Source organism: Lasioglossum baleicum, chromosome 12, assembly GCF_051020765.1.
Source record: "Lasioglossum baleicum chromosome 12, iyLasBale1, whole genome shotgun sequence".
In the NCBI taxonomy this organism is placed as follows: Eukaryota; Metazoa; Arthropoda; class Insecta; order Hymenoptera; family Halictidae; genus Lasioglossum; species Lasioglossum baleicum.
Window position 1 is genome coordinate 9,114,220 of NC_134940.1, and position 23,147 is coordinate 9,137,366.

The 23,147-nt window shown below is 42.5% G+C and overlaps 2 protein-coding genes across 2 annotated transcripts in view; one reads left to right on the forward strand and one right to left on the reverse strand.

The window, feature by feature from the left end:
• Positions 1 to 22,907, reverse strand: part of LOC143214095 (uncharacterized) — a 38,166-nt gene extending 15,259 nt beyond the window's left edge. Inside the window, exons 1-6 of the mRNA XM_076434719.1 lie at positions 20,518 to 22,907; positions 19,499 to 20,145; positions 16,725 to 16,828; positions 13,436 to 13,612; positions 12,147 to 12,329; positions 10,872 to 11,054 (exon numbers count right to left, since the gene is read on the reverse strand). Of these exons, the coding sequence (XP_076290834.1) occupies positions 10,872 to 11,054; positions 12,147 to 12,329; positions 13,436 to 13,612; positions 16,725 to 16,828; positions 19,499 to 19,896 (1,045 nt within the window). The 5' untranslated portion in view covers positions 19,897 to 20,145; positions 20,518 to 22,907. The remainder of the gene's footprint in view (positions 1 to 10,871; positions 11,055 to 12,146; positions 12,330 to 13,435; positions 13,613 to 16,724; positions 16,829 to 19,498; positions 20,146 to 20,517) is intronic.
• On the forward strand, positions 1,392 to 17,490 carry LOC143214123 (uncharacterized). The gene is made up of 4 exons (XM_076434771.1): positions 1,392 to 1,405; positions 3,882 to 3,999; positions 4,348 to 11,078; positions 12,140 to 17,490. Exons 1-3 carry the CDS (start codon positions 1,392 to 1,394, stop codon positions 5,008 to 5,010), a joined length of 795 nt encoding a protein of 264 aa, XP_076290886.1. The 3' UTR covers positions 5,011 to 11,078; positions 12,140 to 17,490.
• Positions 22,908 to 23,147: the final 240 nt, after the last annotated feature.

A 23,147-nucleotide genomic window follows, 5' to 3' on the forward strand; every position in this document is an offset into this window, starting at 1 on the left:
CGAGTGAAGCGAAGATCGGGATCGGGTTTGAAAGACGATCCAGCGGAAGTGCAGCGGCAGGTGACGTAAGAAACGGAAGCCCGTGACTGAAACTGTTCACGAACTGTTTCGAACGGTTTCAGCAGTGACAGGGTCCTAGAAGACTCGCGGATAAACTGAGCCGGATCGCCGCGATTTCATCGGCTTTATTATCGACGAGAAACGCGTGTCATGACGGGTCTACGCCTCCGTTCGTTTGCGGCGAGCCGACGACTACGCCCTTTGACCCCGGCGAACACCGCGAGCGAAAAGAAACGAGAGAGAAAAACGACTCCGTTATCTGTTATCGGTTGTATTCGCGCTATGCATCGAACGGTGCATCAAGCGGTACATCGTGCGATCCGCCCAGCCCCCTACTTCGAGCCTTTGTGCAGTTGTCGATCGGATCTTCAGGGACCTTTGCTACCCCAGAAATTGTTATCCGACAAGGAAAACTTGAGAGAGTTGCGAGCCGAAGTCGGCTTGATGGTGGAGTCGATAGCAGTTGCTAAATAATTGCGATCGTCTGCGAAAGTTCAGATTTAACTTTTCTCGATTTTTGGAGGATTTTCTTGGAGGATCAGTCTACTTTTATTTCGGTTGACATTTTGGTTTGTTGTGTCGAGACTTTTCCAGTAATTAATTTTTGACCGGATTTAGAAATTCGTTGTCGTTGCGATGCATTCGAATAAAAATGAAATTGGTCACAGTACACACAGTCGATTAATATTTTTAAAATCCCGAATTTGGTCCAATTGAATATTTATTGAGCACCCAATTAAACATTAAAATGTCGAATCCGATACATCAGTGAACCTATAATAAACGAGAGTTTTTATTTGTTGACTGTGCTCTGTACAATTTTGATCGTTAACCGCACAAAACGAGGCTAATTAAAACAATACAACAACAGAGCTCGTAGTAGCAAGGTTAATGAATTTCCTGAGGCATCCACATTTTCTTTTTCGCCATCGTAAATTCTAATGCAAAACCTCTAGCATGATTCTGTAGAAGGTTTCCTCTATTGCTCGGAGGCATGCTACGCTCGCCTTTATACGGTAACAGTCAAGAATCTCGGAACATTAAAGACGAATTTACTCTCCATCTTTAATGGCTTCTGAGGAAACAGTTTGTGCCACTTTGTGGGGTATCGTGTATAATTTCGCGAAATTGCATTGGGCGTCCCGAGCTCGGTGGATTGTCGTGTTCTTGAAGTTCTGTTACTCTAGTTGAAAGGAAACGATGTTTTTATTGAAACGACACAACATCTAATACGACCTAACTGTCTTCGAGTCTTTCGCGATTTCATCTCTTTCTTGGAACCTGAAGCATAAGTGGTAGGTACTGTTATCATCAGTATGCGAAAGGAAACAATGACTTATTTATGGTAAGTGAAGCTTTGGAAGAAGAGTAATCGCGAGGTTTCCGAGAAAACAGCTGGCAACGAGCACAGAAGCCATCCTGTGTATACTGTGTAATTAACAGCACCATATAGAGTGCAAGCCAGAACGCAACCGGTTTCTATTGCTCCCAAATTGTACTGTTAATGAAATCAAGTTGTCTGAGCTACTTCTGACGAGCTGCAGACCCGGAGGATTGAGTATAAATTAAATTAAAAATTGTAATAGCTCCCAATCTTTCGAAATTTGATTAGAAGTGCTTGAAATAGGGTTGTTAATGAAGTTCAAGCTTTTATAACCTATGAATAGTTTATAAAATCACTCTGAGGTTTAAATCAATGTCTGGGAATGTTCCTGATATAGTTTCATAGGTCCCGAACCCACCCGAAATTGACAAGAATGTGACAGCACTGGCATCATGATGAATAATCGCGCGGGGCATCTCGAATGACGAAGACGACCCTGAGCTAACGACGCCACATGGCCTATCCTTATCCCCTCTCTCTTGGGTTTACACATTCGACGCTCTTTATGCTGGCAGTGCTTCCAAGAACAGCTCTCACTGCTGAAAAATGTACTCCGATCGATCCGGTTATGAATCTCCCGCCTCGTTCCATCAAATCTATCGAAATAACACCGAGCCAACCCCTATGCATCCTACCGTCATACACCAACCCCCTATCGACACTCTCCTATCACTTTCCAGTGAGAACGGATTGCATTGCTCCAATGCTATCACTCAACTGATTTTTGATCACGTCCTTTTCGATCTTCATTTCCAAATGGTCATTTAAACGCGGTGGTGATCAACCCCTATAAAGCTTTCAGCCAAATACGAATTTTCAAGTAGAAAATATATTATTTCGTTGACTTTATTGACCTTAATCGTTACAACAGAATTTTGTATTCCCTATTTTCAACCCCCATCGCTCAATTCATGAAGAATTCAGTCGACTATAGATTTTTTATTCATAATTTTCAGTCATTTATAGTACAAAGATATTTTATTCCGACAATTTTTCCACCCAACAGAATTTATTACCTCCTATTTTGATCTCCATCGCCAAATCCGTATTTAAATCCGGGTATCCATAAAAAAGTCAGCCGAACCAACCCTTTAGAAACCTTCAATCAAAAATAAATCCTCTACGCCCGAACTTTTCAATTATTTCCGTTCGAAATGGGTCAACATTTTCATCAAAAACATTCTTTATCTTCCATTTTTAATCTCCCTGACCCAACTGGCATTTAAATGCAACGATCGATAAAAAAGATAACGTGAAACCAACCCCTTTCACACTTTCTACCGAACGTAAATCTTCTGTCGACATTTTTCAACCATTCCCGCTGCGAAAAGATTTTATTTTATCAATTTTACGATCAAACAGATTTTTTTACCCTTCTCGATAAAACAGTAAAGCAATAAATGAATTAAAGTATAAATCATTAAAGAAGGAAATTCTATTCAGCTTCTATTCGTTAGAAATGATGCAGAAAATTTTTATTTTGCAAAAATCGAATTTTGGAGGCAAGGAAGCTTCGAGTGCAAAGGGTTATTCCTTGACCTAGCAAAATTTTTCGCTTCTCATTTTCTACCCTCACCGCAAGAAGACCATTTATACACAACGATCATTAAACAAAAATATTTCCTGTGACCATATGTTCGAGGCTCGACCTTGTTGCGCTCGTCGCGTGTTGCGTCAATCAACAAGGCTCCTCAGTTCGGAGTATTTAAAGAGAAAGACTGGCGAACAAAGCGTGCGACAAGGAAAGAGAAAGAGGCAGCGAGAGAGAGACAAACAGAAACAGATTGAGAGAGAGAGAGAGAGAGAACGTCTTCGACCGTGTCATTACCAGCACGATTTTACACGCCCACTGTGCAGCTGAGTCTTGTTTCGGACCAATCGATGGTTCCTGATTGCCATAACAAATTTTCCGATACCTGATGTTGTTCCCCTTGGTCCGCCCGGGGCTGTCCTATTCTACTTTGCCTGCGAGGTGTTCCCTGGCGTTGCAGTCCCGTGGATTTCTCACATCTGATCCTCCTTTTCACGGAACAAAGGGCTCTAATATTTTCCTTTGTTCGGTTGGATCATGGGTCTCGGCCACGGTTACTTCTCTCACGCGCGCTCTCTCCTCGCGTGTGTACGTTTCGTGCTTTTCGAAGACTGTGTTTCTATTCTGGTCCGGCAAATTCAAGGACCGATACCCGATCGAAGTTTATTTTACTCCCGACAGACTCTTTGGCTCCGCTCCGCGATCATCATCCTCGAAAATAACACCTCCTCCCGGTTCCGTTCTACAATTTCTCTCTTTTCAATTCTTACAACGGAATCCAGCCACGAAATTGCATGAAACAGCCAGTCCCCTGTGGCTATACACGTCGCATACGTCCTCTCTCAATTATTCATCGAATCGAGCCAATGCCGAGACAGCTGACCGAGTGTCAACGTCCTCACACAGCTGGGGGAACTTTTTCGGGATCGAGCAGGTCGGATCGGATCAGATTCCTGCCCTCAAGCTGACTTTTAACAGTCTGGCCAACTCCATCGAGCCTCAAGAGCTCTCAGCTATGATTACAGTAGCCATTTAACTTTCTCTCTCTCTCTTCAAGACAGAGAACAAAGGATCAGACCTGGTCCCGACGCATTATCCTCGCACGCGAACCAGTTGTCCTCGAGCCTTGTCTGGAGGCAGTTCGATACCTCGCAGGCTGCCAACCGAGAGACACACTGGTCTACCCAGTTATCTTGAACAGAAGCTAGTCTATTCACTTTCGGCTGGCCAGAATTGGATCGTCCTGGCAAGGATCACGTTGCTGATTGTTGATGCTGAAGCGCCAGTTCGATACCTCACAGGCTGCCAACCGAGAGATACACTGTCTCTATATCCAGCTAGCTTGTACTACCGTCTAGCTATTGCTAGATAGCTAGTCTATTCCATAGAGCCCGCTCGGACACTTTCCGCTGTCCAGGAGCGGATCGGCCTGGCAAGGATCACGCTGCGGTTAACGTTGACGCCGAAGCTGCTGTCGCTGAAGTTTGACGGTTCCCTGAGGAGCAGGTGCTCTTTGTTCCTCTTCTCCTCACGATACCGCGCGTGCGTCGTGGAGCGTAATCGCGAGGCGTGCGTGCGTGAACGTGAAAGACGGCGACGCGAGCTCTCCATTGATAAAAACGCTGTGATAGATAAGACGGCAAGAGTCGCGTGGTCCCACTATCAGAAAGGCCGACGACGACTGGAGGAACGGCGTTCCCTACCTCTCGCCAGCACGGCGACCGAGACCAACGGATCGGGGAACCTCTCTGTGGTGAGGGCAGAACGACAGAGACGGAGAGATAGAACGCGGACAGGTGGGGGAATAAACAGGGGCAACCCCACCCCGAAGAGAACAAGTCAGCTCATCCCCTACTCCCACGCGGACGCGCACACGGTCAGAACCACGCTCCGTCCTCCTTCCACCCGACCAATCCGCTTTGGATGGGAATCAGTTTTTTTGGAGGAGGACATTTTACCGATTTTTTGGCCACAGTGTGGTGCGGTTGACGCTGATCGACCGATTTGGGAATGTCTTGCAGTGCGTTACTCTTGAGTGATTTTGTTTGAAGTGATTCTTTTTGGAGGATGTTGAATGATACGTTTATTATTGAGTACTGGATTAATTTATTTTGGAGTATCTTAGTAGACTGATGTATCTTGGAGCACCTTGCTAGAATCATTTATTGTGGAGATTCCTGGACCAATTTATTCTGGAACGTCTCCGTGGACTAATTTATCTTGGAGAACCTTGCTGGAATAATTTATTGGGGCACATCTCACTGGAGTCACTTATTTTGGAGAATTTTATTATGCTGATTTCTATCAGATCGTGTCTTACTAGATTAATTTTCTTACATGTCATTTTTCGTAAGAGTAAATTACTAATAAGTTTTTAAATAGTGATGCATATCCTGAAATGGCCACACCAGAGCCTCGGAAGTTCGGAGGCATAATTTATGCCGCCGGTGTTGTCGCATCAACCGGTTGACGCCTGATTAATATTGATGGCGATAATTCTTATAAAACCTTCCGAGCGCGAGTTTAACCACGATCAATGACACTATTCTACACTTCATCGCGACTGTATGCAAAGAATGCGACAACGCAGCGTGCAAAACAATTTTTAAACAAGGATGAATACATACTTTTTATTATCTTGTGCGCAGTATCTTTTCAATTTAAAAACTGTACACATTTTACGACGAGGAAGTTGTTTACAGCTTGTAGATAGATTACATTCTTTATGGAAAAATATGTTGGAGGTCAGTGTCAACGCGGCACGTGGTATGCAAAGTGACGTGTGCCTGAAACGTAGTTTAGCAGGTCATTTATTTATGTTACTAAATATTTCTCCTGGATGAGCGTAAAGATTGCTTAAATTAATTTCGCATTTCCAGTTTCCTCAAGAATGCTTCTTAAAAATATTTTCAATTTTTCCCAGAGATCGGAATCGTGAAGTTTCCGAACTAGAAATTCTACATGGAAGATTTAAAAACACGGGAGCCGCGTTCCCATCGTTCGCCAGTGCGTTTGCAGAGTTCAGACTGGCTGCCAGCAGCTGTTCGAACATGTGCAACCGTAACGTTGTTTTATTTTCTCGGCTCTAAAATTACCTCCTCGCGAAAGCATAGTGGGAGCACTATAGGGGAACGTGTTCCACCTCCATCGTGGATTCCTCGCCCTCCTTCCACGAACGGTACCCCCTCCATGGTGTAGATCGGTTCAACTCGTTTCGTTCTCCCACGTTTCTTGCCCGCAAACGCAAAACCGTGCGCTCTACCCCGAAACTGCACCTCCTCTGAATTATGCATTCGTCGGGAATGTATGCAGATGCAATGTGTGTCAGAGCCGTCGTCCCCAAGCTTGTTCGCCTATTTTGCAGGATACTTAGAAAGTTTGCGTCGCGAAACCGCCCGGAAAATTGAACCGACGCACAATTCGCGCGTGCCGCTCACTTGCAGATTTTCGAGCTACCGAGCTTTTGAAGTTCATGGGACTTTTGAACGGTCTGGTCTCCGGCTCCGTTTCTACTGCAACTTTTTATTTGCATTTTTATTTGCCGGGAGGAAAATATTCTAAACAGTCTGGATCTCGTACCAAATAGGTATGTTTTATTTTATAATTATCGAAATTGCAAAGATGAAGATTAGAAATGATTAGATAAATTTCTTCAGTTAAGCACATATTGTTATGAAAACTGGCAGAAATCTAAATAAATTTATGTCGAACATGTGTGTGTGTGTTCAGATTTTTAACGTAGCTCTCATGAAAGCGTTCGGAACTTTTAAGTGAATCAGCCTAGCCTCTATGTTGTTTCAAGATAAAAATAGCATGATCTACAGCGAGATATTCTCTTAGAATACTTTTCTGGTATCACAGCGGAGGTATTCTAACAAATGCTGGCCTGAGGACTGCACGCTTTTGAAATACAGTTACATATACTGCTTAGTTGAAGTACCGTCGCGTCGGGCAGCGCACATGCAACATGGCCGTCGTTAGTAATCTTATACATTGCTGACAAGGCTAATTGTTTTAATATTTTACACTGGTATATTAAATGTAAGTATAGTGCACGCGATGATGCTGATCCCTTTCGACATTGTAGTTGTACCGAATTTACTAAAGAATCAATTAGTTAATTTAATGTATACTATGAAATTGCTTAAAATATTCTAAAACCATCTAGACATTGTTAGTCTTCAAAACGTAATATTTTCAGAAATACTATTTTTAATATTTTCGTATGAAATTGTACAGGATGGAGTACTTCTAGATTTATAAATTCTAGTACAGGCTCCTCGCACCTCCTTTGCATTTGAAAAGAATATTCCCAGCATAATATAGCAGCAACATCAAAAGGTTCGAATGAAAGTATACACACAGATATCTCCGCCCTCAACATCACACTCATCCGGTTTCTACAGAAACCATTTCCCACAGGCGTATCTACCACTTCTTACCGTCCCGATAATTTATCATGGTCCCGTTACAAACGTCTAAAAATGAACGCGTCGAACGGAAACGTCGCATAAAAAACTTGCAAAACACGCCGAAATTATCATCTGACTCGACCTGAACGCACCCGTGTTTCTTCATATGATTAATTAATAGAATTCTCTCAGAAAAAGCAGTAATCACTAGCTGGAACACGATCAATATTGGACGATGAGCAGAGATACAAGATACCAGTCAGATCTGTTTGAACTTCTTTTAATCATTCCACTGTTTTAGATTTCGCCTAGCAACTCTTCCCATTAACACTAGAACTAGCGGATGAGTCAAAATGACTTGCTCCTGATCTGTTCTTTTAGAAATATGTTTCTCCGAGCAATTTTTTCAGCAAACTTCTCTACCGTAGTACATATTTAAAGAAAACTGGTACGAAATCTAAATATAAATGCAATTTTGTCATTATTATAAAGCAATGTATGCCAATTGCGTTTAGTGCCGCAGTCTATCAATCACTGGCTTGTGGATCTTATGATTTATGAGACGAGTGTGACTTCGTGGAATATGAAACAGCAAAAATTTCAGAAAAATTTAAGAACACTGTTACGCTTTCCCGAACCTAACGAAATCAATAGAAGAAGAAATAATTCTCCAATTTTTTAGTCCGCATAAAAACCCGCGGATCACAACCAGTAATTGAAATTGTGCTTGTTCTAAATGCAGAATTCGATCCGAGCCTACTTGCAAACATGCTTGATCCCGTCTCTAATCACGAGCGAGCGGCGGGCCCGGCTTTTCTTGCCGGTTGGTGAAAGCGACCCAAGAAAAACGTTCCCGATATTCCCGCGGCAGAAATTCCTGCCGTATCCCGGCAAATTATTAGCGGGTTGAATAGAGGATCCCACAAAGGCTGGAGGAGACACATTCGCCTCGATCTCCTTTGTTCGGGGCGTGAAAAGCCGCGGAGAACGTTCGTCGAGAGATGAGGCTTGTCATTTTTCCTGACCGCGAACGTTTCATTTCGGACCTTTTCCCTCGCGAGACGCCGAACAAACGAACGAAATTCGAGGAGATTGCGTTGCGAAACTTGCGAATCGATGATCCGAGGTCGATCGTGTTGCCGCCGCGGGAAAAGTTCGCGGAAAACTTTCCGGATTGGCTCAGCCGCGACGCGATCGATGTTTCCGATCGGAAAACTAATTGAAACTGTGTACCCAACTTTTTCTATTAAAAATATGAAGCGAGCGCGATAAACTTTGTTGGCCGACGGTATTTTCGGTGAAATATTACGGCTCCATTCCGGTGGTAATTATTAGACCGTGGATGTTAATGCGAAATTGAAATTTTATTGCGTTAGTTCCAGGAGCTGTATAAATATTTATTACCTTCCCGATTTTAATACACTGCGTAAAATATAATTCGTGTTTAGTCTCGTCAATGCATTATTGAGAACATACAATTGGTTTATCAGGGCGAAACACATAATAGAAAATGTTTAATTGCGTTCGCTTTTGACGAGTATCATTATGCAATGTTATGAGACAATACAGGAATAAGTGTATTAATTTGTAAACATCAATCAATATCAATTGCATGGACGATTATACACTGTATTATTCGCGAACGTTTCATATGCAATATATTAATCCTATGAAAAGTGATTCAAATTATTGCATTATATTGTTCAAGATGATTGGATAGATAAATTCACTAAATTGGCATGATCAATTTCGTAGCAGAGGCAGCCAATTCGATGGCATTGTCAAGAATCGTTCCGAAAATCGCGAACGAGGCGATGGCAAGTATAAAAGAGTGAAGAAGCTTCAGAAGGAGGCTGGGCGAGCCTAGTCAGCCGTGCTGAACGAGGCAATTAATAATTCGCATTAAAGTATGTATCACGTTATGCTTGCCGGAAGTTGGTTACTACGTGGCATTAATTAATTCCGAATTGTTTAGAATTTTGCTTAGGAAGAGATAACTCTACTGACCCCGGACGTCGATGACACGAGTTATGCGAGAATAATATGCACTTCTTATCAATGCACAAGAAAAGAAATTCTGATAAGCTCCAAACGAATCCACCGAATTATTCCATCGAATGTTCCGCTATCGATGCAACAAACATCGAGATTAACCAATCCTTATCAACGTCCTCGCTAAAGTTTTGCAAACAAAGGATTAGAAAAATGACGGGAAAATGCCAATCGTTTTTTACTCTCTCGGTAATTCTAGCGTTAGTATGGTTTTTATAAAAATTACCTGATAATTGTGCGACGAGCGGAGCTGAGGCGTGGATCTTCTTTGACGAGAGCACGCGAATGTTAATGTTCGAGGTGATAACGCGCGACTATCTTATCAAGGAGCCGAATATTGTTAGATAGAGCGGCTTGAATCGCGATCGTTCGATACCGTTGGACCAGGTGCGCGAAAAATTAATTTTTCAACGATTTTTGCGCGCAGACACGTGGCGTCGAGACGGCTGGCGTCGTTGCGTGCGCGACGCTCCCGTTCTATGGTGCCTCCACGAATACTTCTCCGCCCCAAGATTCATTCCCTCCGTCTTTTTCTTTCATCCTTCCCCCTCCCCTCCACTCGACAACTCCCTCCACTCGTCCCGCATTCCCCTACCACGGGCTTCCCCTTACCAAAGCGATGGTCAGCCATGGGTTCCTGGGTGGCCCGTAAGGGACGTAGCTATTCGCTCGAGCGCCTATTACCAGCGCTGGGTAAATTGTATTTGTAATCAAAATTATTTTCAGGATTTCCAAACTTTTGCGAAAGCAGGTAATATACATTTTAATTGTGGATCTCTTGGTACACACTTTAAATTGTTAGTCGAGGTAAATATTTATATCGTTGTTTGAGTAGGGAAATTTTTACGGATTAGTTTTGTAGGTGAGCGAAATCCTCTTTGGAAGAGTTACTACCCCTAAAATGGTTACCACCCTTAAAGTAGTTAAGAGTACTAATAGCTCTAAAGTAGTTGCGGCTGTGGCTTGACGTTTATAGTTATTTTTATGCATCGTAGAGTGGGTTCTCGAGCATGAAATAGTAGCTAAAATAATTTTTTCTTGTACGTACATTCCAAACAAAATATCGTTTCAATTCATGTTTAATTCAGAATAGATATTCTCAATTTTACTGTCCGCCAATTTGACTCTAGTGGTAAGATTTGGTTCTGATATTGGTATCTTAATGGTAATACTTATCGATGAATTGTTCTTCACTTAGCTAATCATAAGAAGAGGTTCGAGTATCTTTTAGAAATGATTTTAATCGGGGAGTAAGCATGATCTCCGTTAAGGGTCCAAATTATGTAACCTGAGTCGCATTTTAACAAATTCCTTAGCATGAATTTCACAATTTAGATTATTAAAATGTACATGACTGTACTATTTTTCAGATTAGTATTTGTTTCGTGTTTGCAAAGTCTCCCACGTTCCACATCAATAAAGATTTTCTTACCTTCGCAGTTCGGTATGGCGATGACACTCTCATTCCACTTCCCGTTCTTGCACTCGAGTGTCCGTATACTTTCCTTACTGTCCGGAAACACGGTACCGAATTTGCACAGAAACGTCCTCGACGTCAGGGTGCCATTCAATATGTAGCTCCCATTTGGTGTTGATACATCCGGGCATCCCAGCACTGAAATATTAAACCATTTGTCACGTGAGTTTCATCCACGTTCACTGCATGAAGGCTCTATTTTTCTACTGGGAGCGTGAACACACATAATTTGCAAAAATATTACCCCGCGTCCTACAAAATTTATACCGGCGGAGCTACCCCCTCCTGACCCTTAAAATTAGAATACCTGTCGGGCAATATTTCATACAGCGCACTGGTACGTAAATCATCATGACATTTTATACAATTCATGAAGATACATATGAACATTTTCTTAGCGAACATTTATGATAGTAGGTAGACGTCATTTGACTCTTTAAATATTAATACGACAGTACAATTTTAAACATTATTCTGCTACTTAAATTGTTATCTTGACGTCTTGTACAAGTCTTCAAAATATAACCACTTCGTCATGCAGTGTTTATACCTGTAGTCTTAATATTTTATAAACTATTTCAACATTTTATGTTTCTGACGGATATATTTTTGATATTTCCAAAAAATTTCGTTCACGAAGAGTTAAATCATTCTACTGGGTTGGCAAGAAAGTAATTTCAATATTTGAAGGCGAAATAAAACCGAATTTCTTTATCTAAGCGATAAACTTTAATCAATAGAATATTTTCTTATTTATTCTTTCTGGCAAAAGGTTATCGAAATTGGGCTGTATTTCACCTTAAAATACCGAAGTTACTTTCTTGCCAGCCCAATAATACCACTTAATTAAAATAATTGTATAAATATCACCGTGAGAGAAATCGTTCAACCGGGCCACAGAAAAATATGGAAGCGCAAAAATAGATCAAACAGCTCGACGAATCAATTTTATCTGACAATGGCGTTATGACACAGCCAAGTATCCATTCTTCGTTGAAACACGATATCGATTCCGTTGATACCCGTCCTGAATCATGCACCGCGATGACCGGACACGCGCATGTCACGCTCCTGCACCGAAAATGATCCGCACGACTTTATTTCTGGATGAAAGGGAGATTCATTGCACAAGCATCGACGCGTCCGTCCATCTCGAGTTCCACTGTCTCGATCGTGTTTCCTCGGCTCTCGAAAACAAGCAGTGATCGCCACCTTCCTTGCAGGACTGACCTTGATAATGCAAGAAGAATCCCCGGGCCGTATAGAACCACTTCGAGGCGACAAGGTCGAGCGTGATTATGTTCGAATTCGAGATGACCCTGACACCAGCTGCGGTGCCACAGCGTTCCAGAAGCGTTCTTCCTCTGTCGCGCACCCTGACGACGTCCACGCAACTACCGTCCACTTCCGGTCCTGAAAAACAACTAATTTTAGTCGTCTGTTCAAACAACGTTCAAAATGGTTCCGGAAATGGGATGTGCAAATTCATGTGTACCTATAATTATGAAAGTGGTCTAAGTCAAAATTTTAAAACAATGAGTTCATCAGTTACTTCACATCACATTATTTTGAACCAAATTAATTCAATGTAATTTTTACGATATCGTGAAAAATGAACTTCTAGATAGTGCTTCTTATTTCAACACTATATGGAATTCATTTAGTGTTAATATTCTCTTCCTCTAAATATTCAAAATTTTTATTTTTATTTTAAACTAAATTAATTCAATGTAATTTTTACGATATCGTGAAAAATGAACTTCCAGATAGTGCTTGTTATTTCAACACTATATGGAATTCATTTAGTGTTAATATTCTCTTCCTCTAAATATTCAAAATTTTAAAACAATGAGTTCATCAGTCGTTTCACATCACATTATTTTAGACTAAATTAATTCAATGTATAGTTTATACGATATTGTCAAAAATGAATTTCTAGATAGTGCTTGTTACTTCAGTATTATATGGAATTCATTTGGTGTTAATATACTTTCCCTTTAAATATCTCGAAAGAAGAAATATATGACTTAGAGCGCTTTCTCATAATTATGGGCACATTAATGTTTCCATTAGCCCTCCAATAAGTTAATTTCTTCCGAGGATTCGGAGCTTTTCTTACATAACGCTACTGTTATATTCTTACACGTTTTCCAGATCTCACCCCAATTTGGTGCAATAAATATAATAGCGTAAGAATTCATTGTTAAACACGCATAAATAATTTGATTACTCATGTGTGTAACGGCAGTCAACGTGTAAAATACCAGTACGGAACGATTTCGTGAGATCACGCGCGAAGCAGGAATATTGCCGGGATCGTATGAATTGTTCAATGCACCTGAAAATTTCATGTTCCCCGCGGGCGTAAGAGGATCACCGGTCGACCGGAGCAATTCATCTTCTTTAGAGGGGCCTCTCTAGTCTCATGATTTTTAAATCGATCCCCCAACCCCGGGATCCACTCGGCTTAATTACCGGAGGTTACGAAGGGCAGTGGCGTGCTGTGGATCGATACTCACCCCGTATATCTAGGTCGTGGAAAGTGAGGACGATCCTTTGGCCAGGAGCGGACCTGAACGTCCATCCGCACGTATTCTCGCCGAGATAATAAAGCGGATAACCGGGCGAGTTCACAAAACCACCCTCTCCCTGCACCACCTTCAGATCCTCGTTGCAATATTTCCTGACGGAGTTCTCTGCGACAGAAAAACGATACGTGAATCATAAGACGGAATGGAAAAAGATAAGGGACCGTGCGTCCCCTGGCAATACGAGAAATAGATTGCTGGAGGATCGTGGCTACACTGCTCCATAAAATTAACCCTCGACCATACATCTTATCAATTTCATACATCTTTTATTTATTTAGAACGAATATATTCTACATTATGTTTGTGAACGTCACGAGGAGACTTCTCTTCGAAAGATCACATGGAAAGAAATTGTTTTTTGTGCAATTGTTTGATTGTGGAAAACTTCGGAAGAAAATAACCGAGTTCCGGGATGTGGACTTAGGACCTCTTTGGTAATAATTCTGTGTTCCTTTAATTTCATGGGGGTTTCATCTTCCCGGTTTTACGTTACGATCCAGTTACGGCGCTCGAGAAGAGCAAATTAAATTTCCAGCCCGTCCGAGGGATGAATTATCGGTGCGGGGAAGGGAAAAAGAGTATGAATTATCTCTGGGCACGGGAAGATCCTATTTTCTACGCTTCGATTCGGCTCGATTGAATCGCCACCCCCGTTTGCGCACGCTGTACTCCCCAGGGGTGCAAGGACACCGTCGGTGAGCAGAAGGACGCGGACCAAACATCTGCATCCGTTTCGGTCCATTTGTCGATTCGAAGTGTGACTCCGGGTACCATTATGTGGTATCAGTAGTCGGCGAGGGTGTCCTTGCTCCAGTTTCCATTCGGTGAGCGAAAACGGGGTGCGGATACACCTGGAGGGGGGTTGACACCGCTTGTATGCCGTCAGAGGGGTGGTCTCACCCCTTGCAACGAGATACCCGCTGTTTCTCGATTTTCGCTTGGTAATGGTGTCTCCCCGGGGGTGAACTTTTGTTCCAGCATTTCATTTCTGCATTTAAATTGTTTTTCCACATTGTACGATGCGTTACTTGTTTCAATCGATTTTTGAATTGGCAGTTCAGTTTTTTCTTCTGAAAACGTCACTGCTTCCAATTTCAACTTTCTGAAATATTAAACTCTAACATGTATGCGGGCTATTTTAAATTTGTTGTACTGTGTATGTGTGTGTGATGAGGATCTATTAAAGGAACTTTAATTTATTGAATACCTTGCCTTTCGGGCAGGCAGCGCACAGTGGGCAATTTCGATAAATTCTCGCTTGTACGCAATTTTCTGAGTTATTTTCTCTATGTAAGCGATTTCTGATTTTTTTATTCATATCCTTGTGTCTCTCCCCCTCTCTCGCTCTCTCCTTATCCCAATGAGTACCTCAAATTGAATATAGGTGCTATAAGTCAAAAGATATAAGCAGAAACGTGCCCAAAACAGGGCGAAAGAGTCGTCTTTGGTCACTAATGACGTCACAACTTTTGAACGAATGGTCTTTTTCGAATGTGGTTTGCCGTAAAACCTTCCCGAAGAAACGCATCGTCTAATGGTTCCAACCCCAGCTATCTATCTTCAGCCGTCCTCAATTGATACCGTCACAAACAGACAGTCGGACAGACGGACACGATTTTATGAGTTCATGGAAGTCTGTAATATTAATGACATTTTGTGATGGTATAATCAGATTCCATCAAATATGATCAAGATTTAGTCCCGTCACTTGGAAAGGGATCTTACGATTTATTTTTGTATTATTATATTCAGAATGTTTAAATTATTAGATGATTGTATAAGTTCGTGCCCGATTTGAAAATGAAATTCAATGGTTAAATTTTAAAGATTGGTTAAAGATTTGGTTAAAGATGGGTTAAATTACAATTAAAAAATGGTAGAAAAGATGGTGACTATATGTATAATTGATTAGTAAAGTTTTATTCTTTAAAATTTAACCATTCAATTTTATTTTCAAATCGGGCACGAACTTATACAATCGTCTAATATGTATCTACCTTTTAGCTTCGTCAATTTCACTGTATTATTTATATAAATGTGCACGAACATTATTTTACAGTGTTCGATACGTAATATTAATGTTTCATTGTTTTATTGGTTCAAAATACTGAGTGTGTCTAGAATACTGTTTTGTATTCACATGTTTTGTATAAATTGGCTTCAGTTCAGAAATCGAAATTGTTTGAAGATTGTATGTCGTAAATATACATATTATAGAAGTTATACAAGATGTACAAGAGCGCTCTTTTCGCCCACTTTATATTCAAATCGTCGTAACCTTTTCGCGTCTGTTACTCCGGTACACGCCATTGCATAGAAATAAGGGATTAGCGTGTCCTTTAAGGATTTTTTCCCTCTGTCGCAGGCGGCACCGGTCGTTACGAAACACGTTGTCGCTTTCCGGAAGAACTTGCCGCTATTGTAGGGCTTTAGCAGGAATACATAATCCTTGGGAATTTCAAACAGTTCCTCCTCCAACGTCCAGAACTTAACAAAAATCACTCCACGAAGTATGTATCTCCATTTATGACAACAATAATTTTCTAAACTTTGTGACAGTAGAAGTATTAAAAGAATTTATAAATCAAATCTTTATTTGCATTCTGATCTGCATCTCAACTTACAATTGACGCAAAAAGATGCAGCAAAATTTTATTTTCCGGAAATACTCACAGACAAGTCAAACAGTACGTGATTGTTTAGTGAAGCCAAAAGTTGACTCTGGCAACACGTTGTCAAGCGGCGACTGTATATTTTAGAAGATAGAAATCGCAGAACGTGTCACACGTGTCGCCCCGTGTATTCTTCCCGTTCGATAGAGAAGAACTGATATTTATTTCCGATTATCTAGATCGCAGATTATCGATTGCGCACGGCTGAAAATCGACTCCCTGCTATTCCGTGCGGAGGAAGTATTGTGCACGCGTGTAAAGTAATCAAATCGCGTGTACTTCCTGTTTCTCACGCCATTTCCTGTCCCTTAACAATTGTGCCATTTTATCCGACCATTTTTAAACACACAGAAATGAATAAAATGAATAAAACTACATGTTTTAAAGCTGTATTATTTAAATTTTTTGCTTGTCGTCATCTCTGATGAACTACTTCCCTCTACGTGCATAAACACGGAAGATAAGCAAGCCTTTATTTAAATATAGTTGAGTCATGTACAAGCTCTGTGCAAATAAGATCCAAGAAAATTCTGAACACAATTTACCTGGAACGCAGGCGTATTTTATTTGCAAAGCAGCCGGGCTCCAATAAACTGCGCCTGGATGATCGGTAATGAAGCTGTACGGACAATGCTTTTTCCCGGAACATCTGCAAAACAGGGGAATTAATTTTTTCCTTGAAAAAATATTTGCCTTCTTGTGCACATTTTCAGCTCAATCGCTTCATTAGTCGACTCTTGCATATATCATTAAACGACATAGGAACAAAACAATCAACAAGTCGGAACAATCGACGGCACATCAAAGAGACTCGGTGCGCAAACGTCCGCCAGTAAACATTCGCATATCGCAGACGGCCAAAGCTGAATCGCAGATTGTATCGACTAGCAAAGTCCGGGGTCGTCAATTAAATACACGACGCCGGCCATTAGCGCGTATACCGGGTGTCGAATGCGCAAACTACCCCGTCTCGCGAATGGTAAAAGAGAAATCGTGATTGTTTTCAGATCGAGATGATTGTTGCGCGGGAGATCGAAAGTGGACTCGACCCGAGGGGCATAATAGCCGGAGGGACGGTTTTCACCCCTTTCACGCGACCAGAACGCAGCCAGTGTCTAGCCTCTTTCTTTCTCTCTTTCTCTTGGCGATATTATCGGCTCCCATGCACCCCATGCCGGAAATAAAGGGGAAATAACGTTTCGCGCACCACCCACGCGGAGAGGAATCCCTTTGAATTTTTCGACGCAGCTGGCTTCCTCCGCCATTCTTTCATCGAAATCATTTATCCTGGATGCCTCGAACATGCTGATAGCCAGGTAGCTTTCTTCGGGCACGAGGATTATTAATTTCCAGTAGTGTGTCTTGTGAAATTGTTCTAATGAAAAATTATCTACATCGCTTATTAAAAGTTGCAGTGAGAGAATCAATATAATTAGTCATTCGCCAAAGTCTATTTGTTACTTGAAGATTGGAATGACAATTTTATAAGACGATTTATTGCCCGAAGATTGGAATGACAATTTTATACGACAATTTATTGCCTGAAGATTCGAATGTCTATTTTATACGAGGATTGCCTGCCCCAGAAAATATACCGAAGATCAAAGTGGCAACTTATGAAACATTTTCTAAGCAATCGCGTGCATTCACTATTTGAAAGTACCTCGAAGCAGGCGAGCGTCTGCGATTGAAGAGAGATAGAGTGGAATATATGAATTCGTCGATTCGAAGACACTCGTGGAGCCCTAAAAGGGCGAGAAGGTAGGGAGGGAAGGTCGCTCCCTTCAGGATCGCGGGTGCAACCCCTTATTTGCAAAGTTCATCGAGCTGTGCTCCTCGCGCGCGATGCACTCTCCCGGAAACGATTTCTCCTTCGGCGGGCATCGAACGTCGCTCAAAAGGCAATTAAAACTTCGCGCACGCTTTGCTGGCGCACATCAAACGACGATTTTGCGTGTTCGAGATTTCGCTCCGCCCTGCGAAGATACGTCACGGCCATGTACGTATATCGGCACACACAAAGGCCTCGAGGAGCGTGGGTGATCGGCTAGGTCGTTTCAGAAAAAATGTAAAAGAGCAGAGGGAGAGAGAGAGAGAGCCGATTTCTCTCGCGAGAGCCGAGAAAAGGCTCTGGGGCTAATTCCAACCGAATTGCATTCGACTGCAGGCTCCATTCACGCGATTGTTCGACGTTCATCCCCTTTCAAACCCCTCGGCGCGCTTTTCTGCCGACGACATTTGTTGCCAACAATGCCGAGGACTCAATATGGCGTCTCAAGAGCCAGGAGCTTTGCTAAATACCTCTTTACAAGAACTTAATCATTATCATTTGTTCTGGCTGATTTAATTTGGGACATTTTCGTTAGTGCTTTGCTTTAAAATGACGATTTTAATTTTGAAAAGAAATTTATCTCGCGAACAAGACGTACCTCGACAAACTATTAAAACTATGAGAGGTCCGAGTTCGAATCCGAAGAGAAGCTTCTTGCAATGAAACTATCCTGGAATTTCCAAATATATTCAGTGCATGTCTAATGAATTCAAATATACACATCCTTATAAAGTTTTTTTATATATGTATATTATTTGTCAGTAAATTATTAAAACGAGCTGAGTAAACCGATAGAGGATGAAATTACTCTTTAGAGAAGTTTAAGTACGGTTGGTCGCTCGCCAATGATTCTGTAGGCGATGGAAAAGTTCATTTATTTATTTCGACTGCGTGCATTGGCACGTCTGGAGCGGTTTTCTAGTCCTGTGGTCTACGCACCGGTAACCGTATATGCATTACGCACTGCTTTCCTTGCGGATGTTTAGTGAGAGACTCGTATTACCTCTGGGAGGCTATTATTGTGTTGAAATGCGACGAAAAGCGAGCGAAGCGTACCCATGGGAACCCGCAAAACTTCGGAAAACACGATGTCGGGCATTAAACTAGCATGCTTTCCGGTTTAAACACAATGGCCCTCGAGAGGTGCCAAAAATCCGATGCAGCCACAAACTGGGAACATTTTTCTTAGAAACTACCTCCCTCGAAACTAATTTACAACTTCCCTGGGTTTAAAAAAATTCATAGTTTAAAACCAGCTGAGAGTAGTCAAAAGTCAATTGCACTATTAAATATTAAGATACTATTTTAGATTTTAAAGGAACAGTTCTTGAAAAGTAACCTAAAAATTCTTCCTTGCCTAAACGAAGAGGACATTTTCCTCAAAACCTAATTTCCAACATTCCTCAAACTTTTAACGACCTATCAAACTTCCAGAGAATCCATCACAAAATTCGCAAATTTAAAAGCACATATAACAAAAGGACTCACTTCTTGTTCACTGATTGTCTAATATCCACCGCCCCCAGTCTCTCCTCTTGAAGATCATCCACATAATTCCCCTTCAACTTCTTGCTCCTAACTTCCAAGCTACCTTTGCTCCACGGCTTCTTCGTCATCCTCTGAGGCTCGTGTCTGCAAGCATAGGTCATATTCGCCAGGTACTCCGCTTCGATGATGAACATGAACGCCTTGAGGGACCTGCAGGTCAGTCTGACGATGTTGTGAGAGCAATGCTGCTCCCGTATCACCTCCATATAACCACCAGGCAGTTTGACACCCTTCAGAACCTTGGAGAACGGCGTTCGGGTGCTCGCGAAGTCGCTCGAGCACCTCGCGATCGTCATCAGCAACAGGAGACTCGTCAGGGTCGTTACTCCTGGCGCCATGGTCGTTGATCATCACAGTGATCGAAGGAGTCCTCTCGAGATCGTCTTAAAATTAGCTTTCTCGATGAGCCGGGCGGAGCTCGAGGCTTCTCAAGTGCATCGATACGGTGCACCAAGTTCACTATGGGGAGCTGGAAAGTGTATGGCGGCTCTGTTGGCTTCTTGGGCTCTCGAGCACCACTTTATGGGGCCTGGTCCACGTTCCTCAGCTCTTCCGCTTCTTCTCCGACCGCGGGAACGAAAATCCGGCTGAAATAGTTTGAGAATCGTATTGAATTTTTCGAAGCATTAAATCGTGAAAATGAATAAATAATAAACCTTTAACACAAAGATTTGAGAAATACCAACTGCACTTGGAACGTTCAATACGCAATTTTAAATCAACAGAAAATGGTAAGAATTACACACTTTTAACCACAAACAATTAGCTAGACCGTTATATCAATAAATCGAGGTTATCCCAACATTCTGACGTCCTCGAAGCAGTCACGATAAAAAAAACGAACATAAATCACAGACGTCTGGTTTCGAACAATTTGTACAAGCACTTTGTCGTCGCGACCCTAATTGATGGCACAAAATACACAAAACCCTAGATGATCCGTGTTAGAGCCGACCCACCTTGTTTTTATAGTGATTCCAGAAGATTCATTCGGTCATGATCGAAGGGGTAGCAGCGTCCGTGGCCAGCAGGTCGGCTAATCCTCGGAAGACTGAAGAGAGACGGTTATTTGTCGATGAAAATCGCTGCTCTCTTTATTTTCGGCCTGTAGCTGTCAGTTCCCGGCATCCTCAGGTTCCCTCGGTGGTTTGTTGGTACAGTGAAGAGGCCCTGCTGCGCGATCAATCGGCCACGGCCAAGTTCCAGGCTTCTAGACTTCGCTAACCCGTTCCTCAAGGTTACGGATTAGAATAGTATCCGGGTCGCGTTCGACTCCGCCACCCGCGCAAAGTCTTCACTGATTATTATTCCTCTACGTGGTTCTCTATTTATCTTGTTGTTAGTCCGATTCCTGAATCGATCTAACTGATAAATCTTTCGAAGTTTGAACAGGTTTCGGTTTTCAGTTTGAAATGATCTTGAAAATCTTCAGACGTGTGGATGAAGAATGGAGAACTTTTATGCTGAGATTTGAACAAGTTTGTGGAAGCGTTCCATTATCTTTGCACTTGCTTGACTTGATTGTCTCTTGCAAAATATAATTGTGCAGATTTTAAAATATCTTGCGAACGAGGCTGGCATAGAATAATTTTGTCGTCTTCGCTTTCGGTTCTCGAATTAATCAGGATTTTCGAAATCCCAGAGGATCGGGGCAGTCTCTGACACGCTTCCGGCGATTTTTCACCGTCGATGACCCAGTTAGAAGTACTCCGATTTTTCTTTTATTTTCGGAGCGAGACGCGCTTTTCTAAAATAGATCATCGGAGTACTGACGGTCGAAGGAAATGAAGCAGACGATCATACTCCTCCTAAACACAGTCTTCTTTTTATACTTCCACAAGCCTACTCTCCGAAAATTCATACAGAAATTCGATCCTCATCTACAATAATTTACAAAAATACTCTGTGCTCAGACTCAAATTCTGATAAATTTCTCTCCAAAAATATACACGGAGCTACATTGTACAGATCGAACCTTGGGGATTAAGAGGGGATCGCGATCAGCTCCGAAATAGAAACGGGAAGCTCGGTAATACCTTTTTCTCTTGTTAGCTTCGAAAGGCACAGATCGATTGACCACGCGAAATCATGTTTCTGTAATCCAATTCCCCGCTATCAGCCGCTGTCGACCAACATTCGTCGATGTTCCTCCACGATCCCGTACAATGTCATCCTAACCGCAAGCATTCCGTGTTCACCGCCTCCTCGTGACCCAGTCCTCGGCCAGCGACATCGCAAACAGATCCTCCTCGAGTCCTCCGTTCATCCACAAATCCCTGTAAATTTCAGAACGGACACGAACCCTCCAGAGTCGACCAAAGTCTCTGAAAACCTGGATACGTTTCTCCGCGATAAATCACCGGAAAGAAGCCGTTCATCGCTGTGCTCGCTTTCTTTCGAAGTTTCTCTTCTTCAACGTCGCAAACGCTTTTATTTGCACTCTTTGCGAACCTTTCGAACAGTATCGCTCCTCGAAGACTCCATCTTCCAGTGTCAGTTGATCTAGATACCTAGACAAAGCTAGTTACTTGTTCAATGACCCAAAGCTTCCACTATCGGTTGATTTTCCTGTTAATTAGTCAGAGCTAATTGCAACGCTTGCAGAAATAATTCCACAAGGACACGACTCGTAAAAGCTGTAATCTCACTTCCAGGATCTTTCGAACAGTCTCCCTCCGAGAAGATCCTAGCTATCACTGGCCACCAGTTGATCTAGAAAATTAGACGAAGCTGCCGCAACGCTTGCAAAAAATAATTCCACAAAGACACGAAGTTCGAAGACGCTCTTCTTTAAAACTTCTGTAAAACTTCCACCGAGTAGCAACGCGTTTCAACGCTCGCGCAAATATTTCGACCAGGACACGACCCTTACCGGTAAAAGCTGCAGTCTCACTTCCGGGGCTCGCAGAAATGGCACACAACAACGGGTCGAATTCGCGGAGGACAAACTCCGGATATTCATTTCACAGAGTGGCCGCACTTCACTGGGACTTCAATATCGGGGATGAAATATACACCGGTCGTTCCGATTCCCACGGCAGATAGAAAGCTAGTATAAATTCCCGATATTCGTTTCGGCTCCACAATTTCGCGGATGGTATTCACGGGAAACTGGAGCAACACGTATCGTTCGAGGGTTTTGTTGTTCACGAATTGTCGCCGGTGGTTTAATGCGAAAACTGATTCCCGCCCTTTTGATGCGACGGGGGCACACGGTGACGAACCAGAGAGTGCTCTGGTTGGCTGCGTGCTCGATACTGAAGAGACAACACGCACCGTTACCACCGCTCCTGTCGGCCATTCGTGGACGTGTGCCGACAACCAGCCTGCTGTCAGTCCCGGTCCCTAACATTGACAGTCTAAACGGCGAGAGCCTAGCCGTACGCGTCACCGCTACCCCCGGAAATCGGCATCCCCTAAGCGAGCGTAGGGGGTGGACCTCGAGCGGCACGCGTTAGGCGATTAAGAATGGCCTTGGGGCCGAGCTACTCGATTGTGGCCGTGAATGGCGAGCTGTTGTAACGAGCACCTTTGTTTTTTGCTGTGGACTACGATGCTGATCGAGGGAAATTGCTTTGTCGGAGCGAAA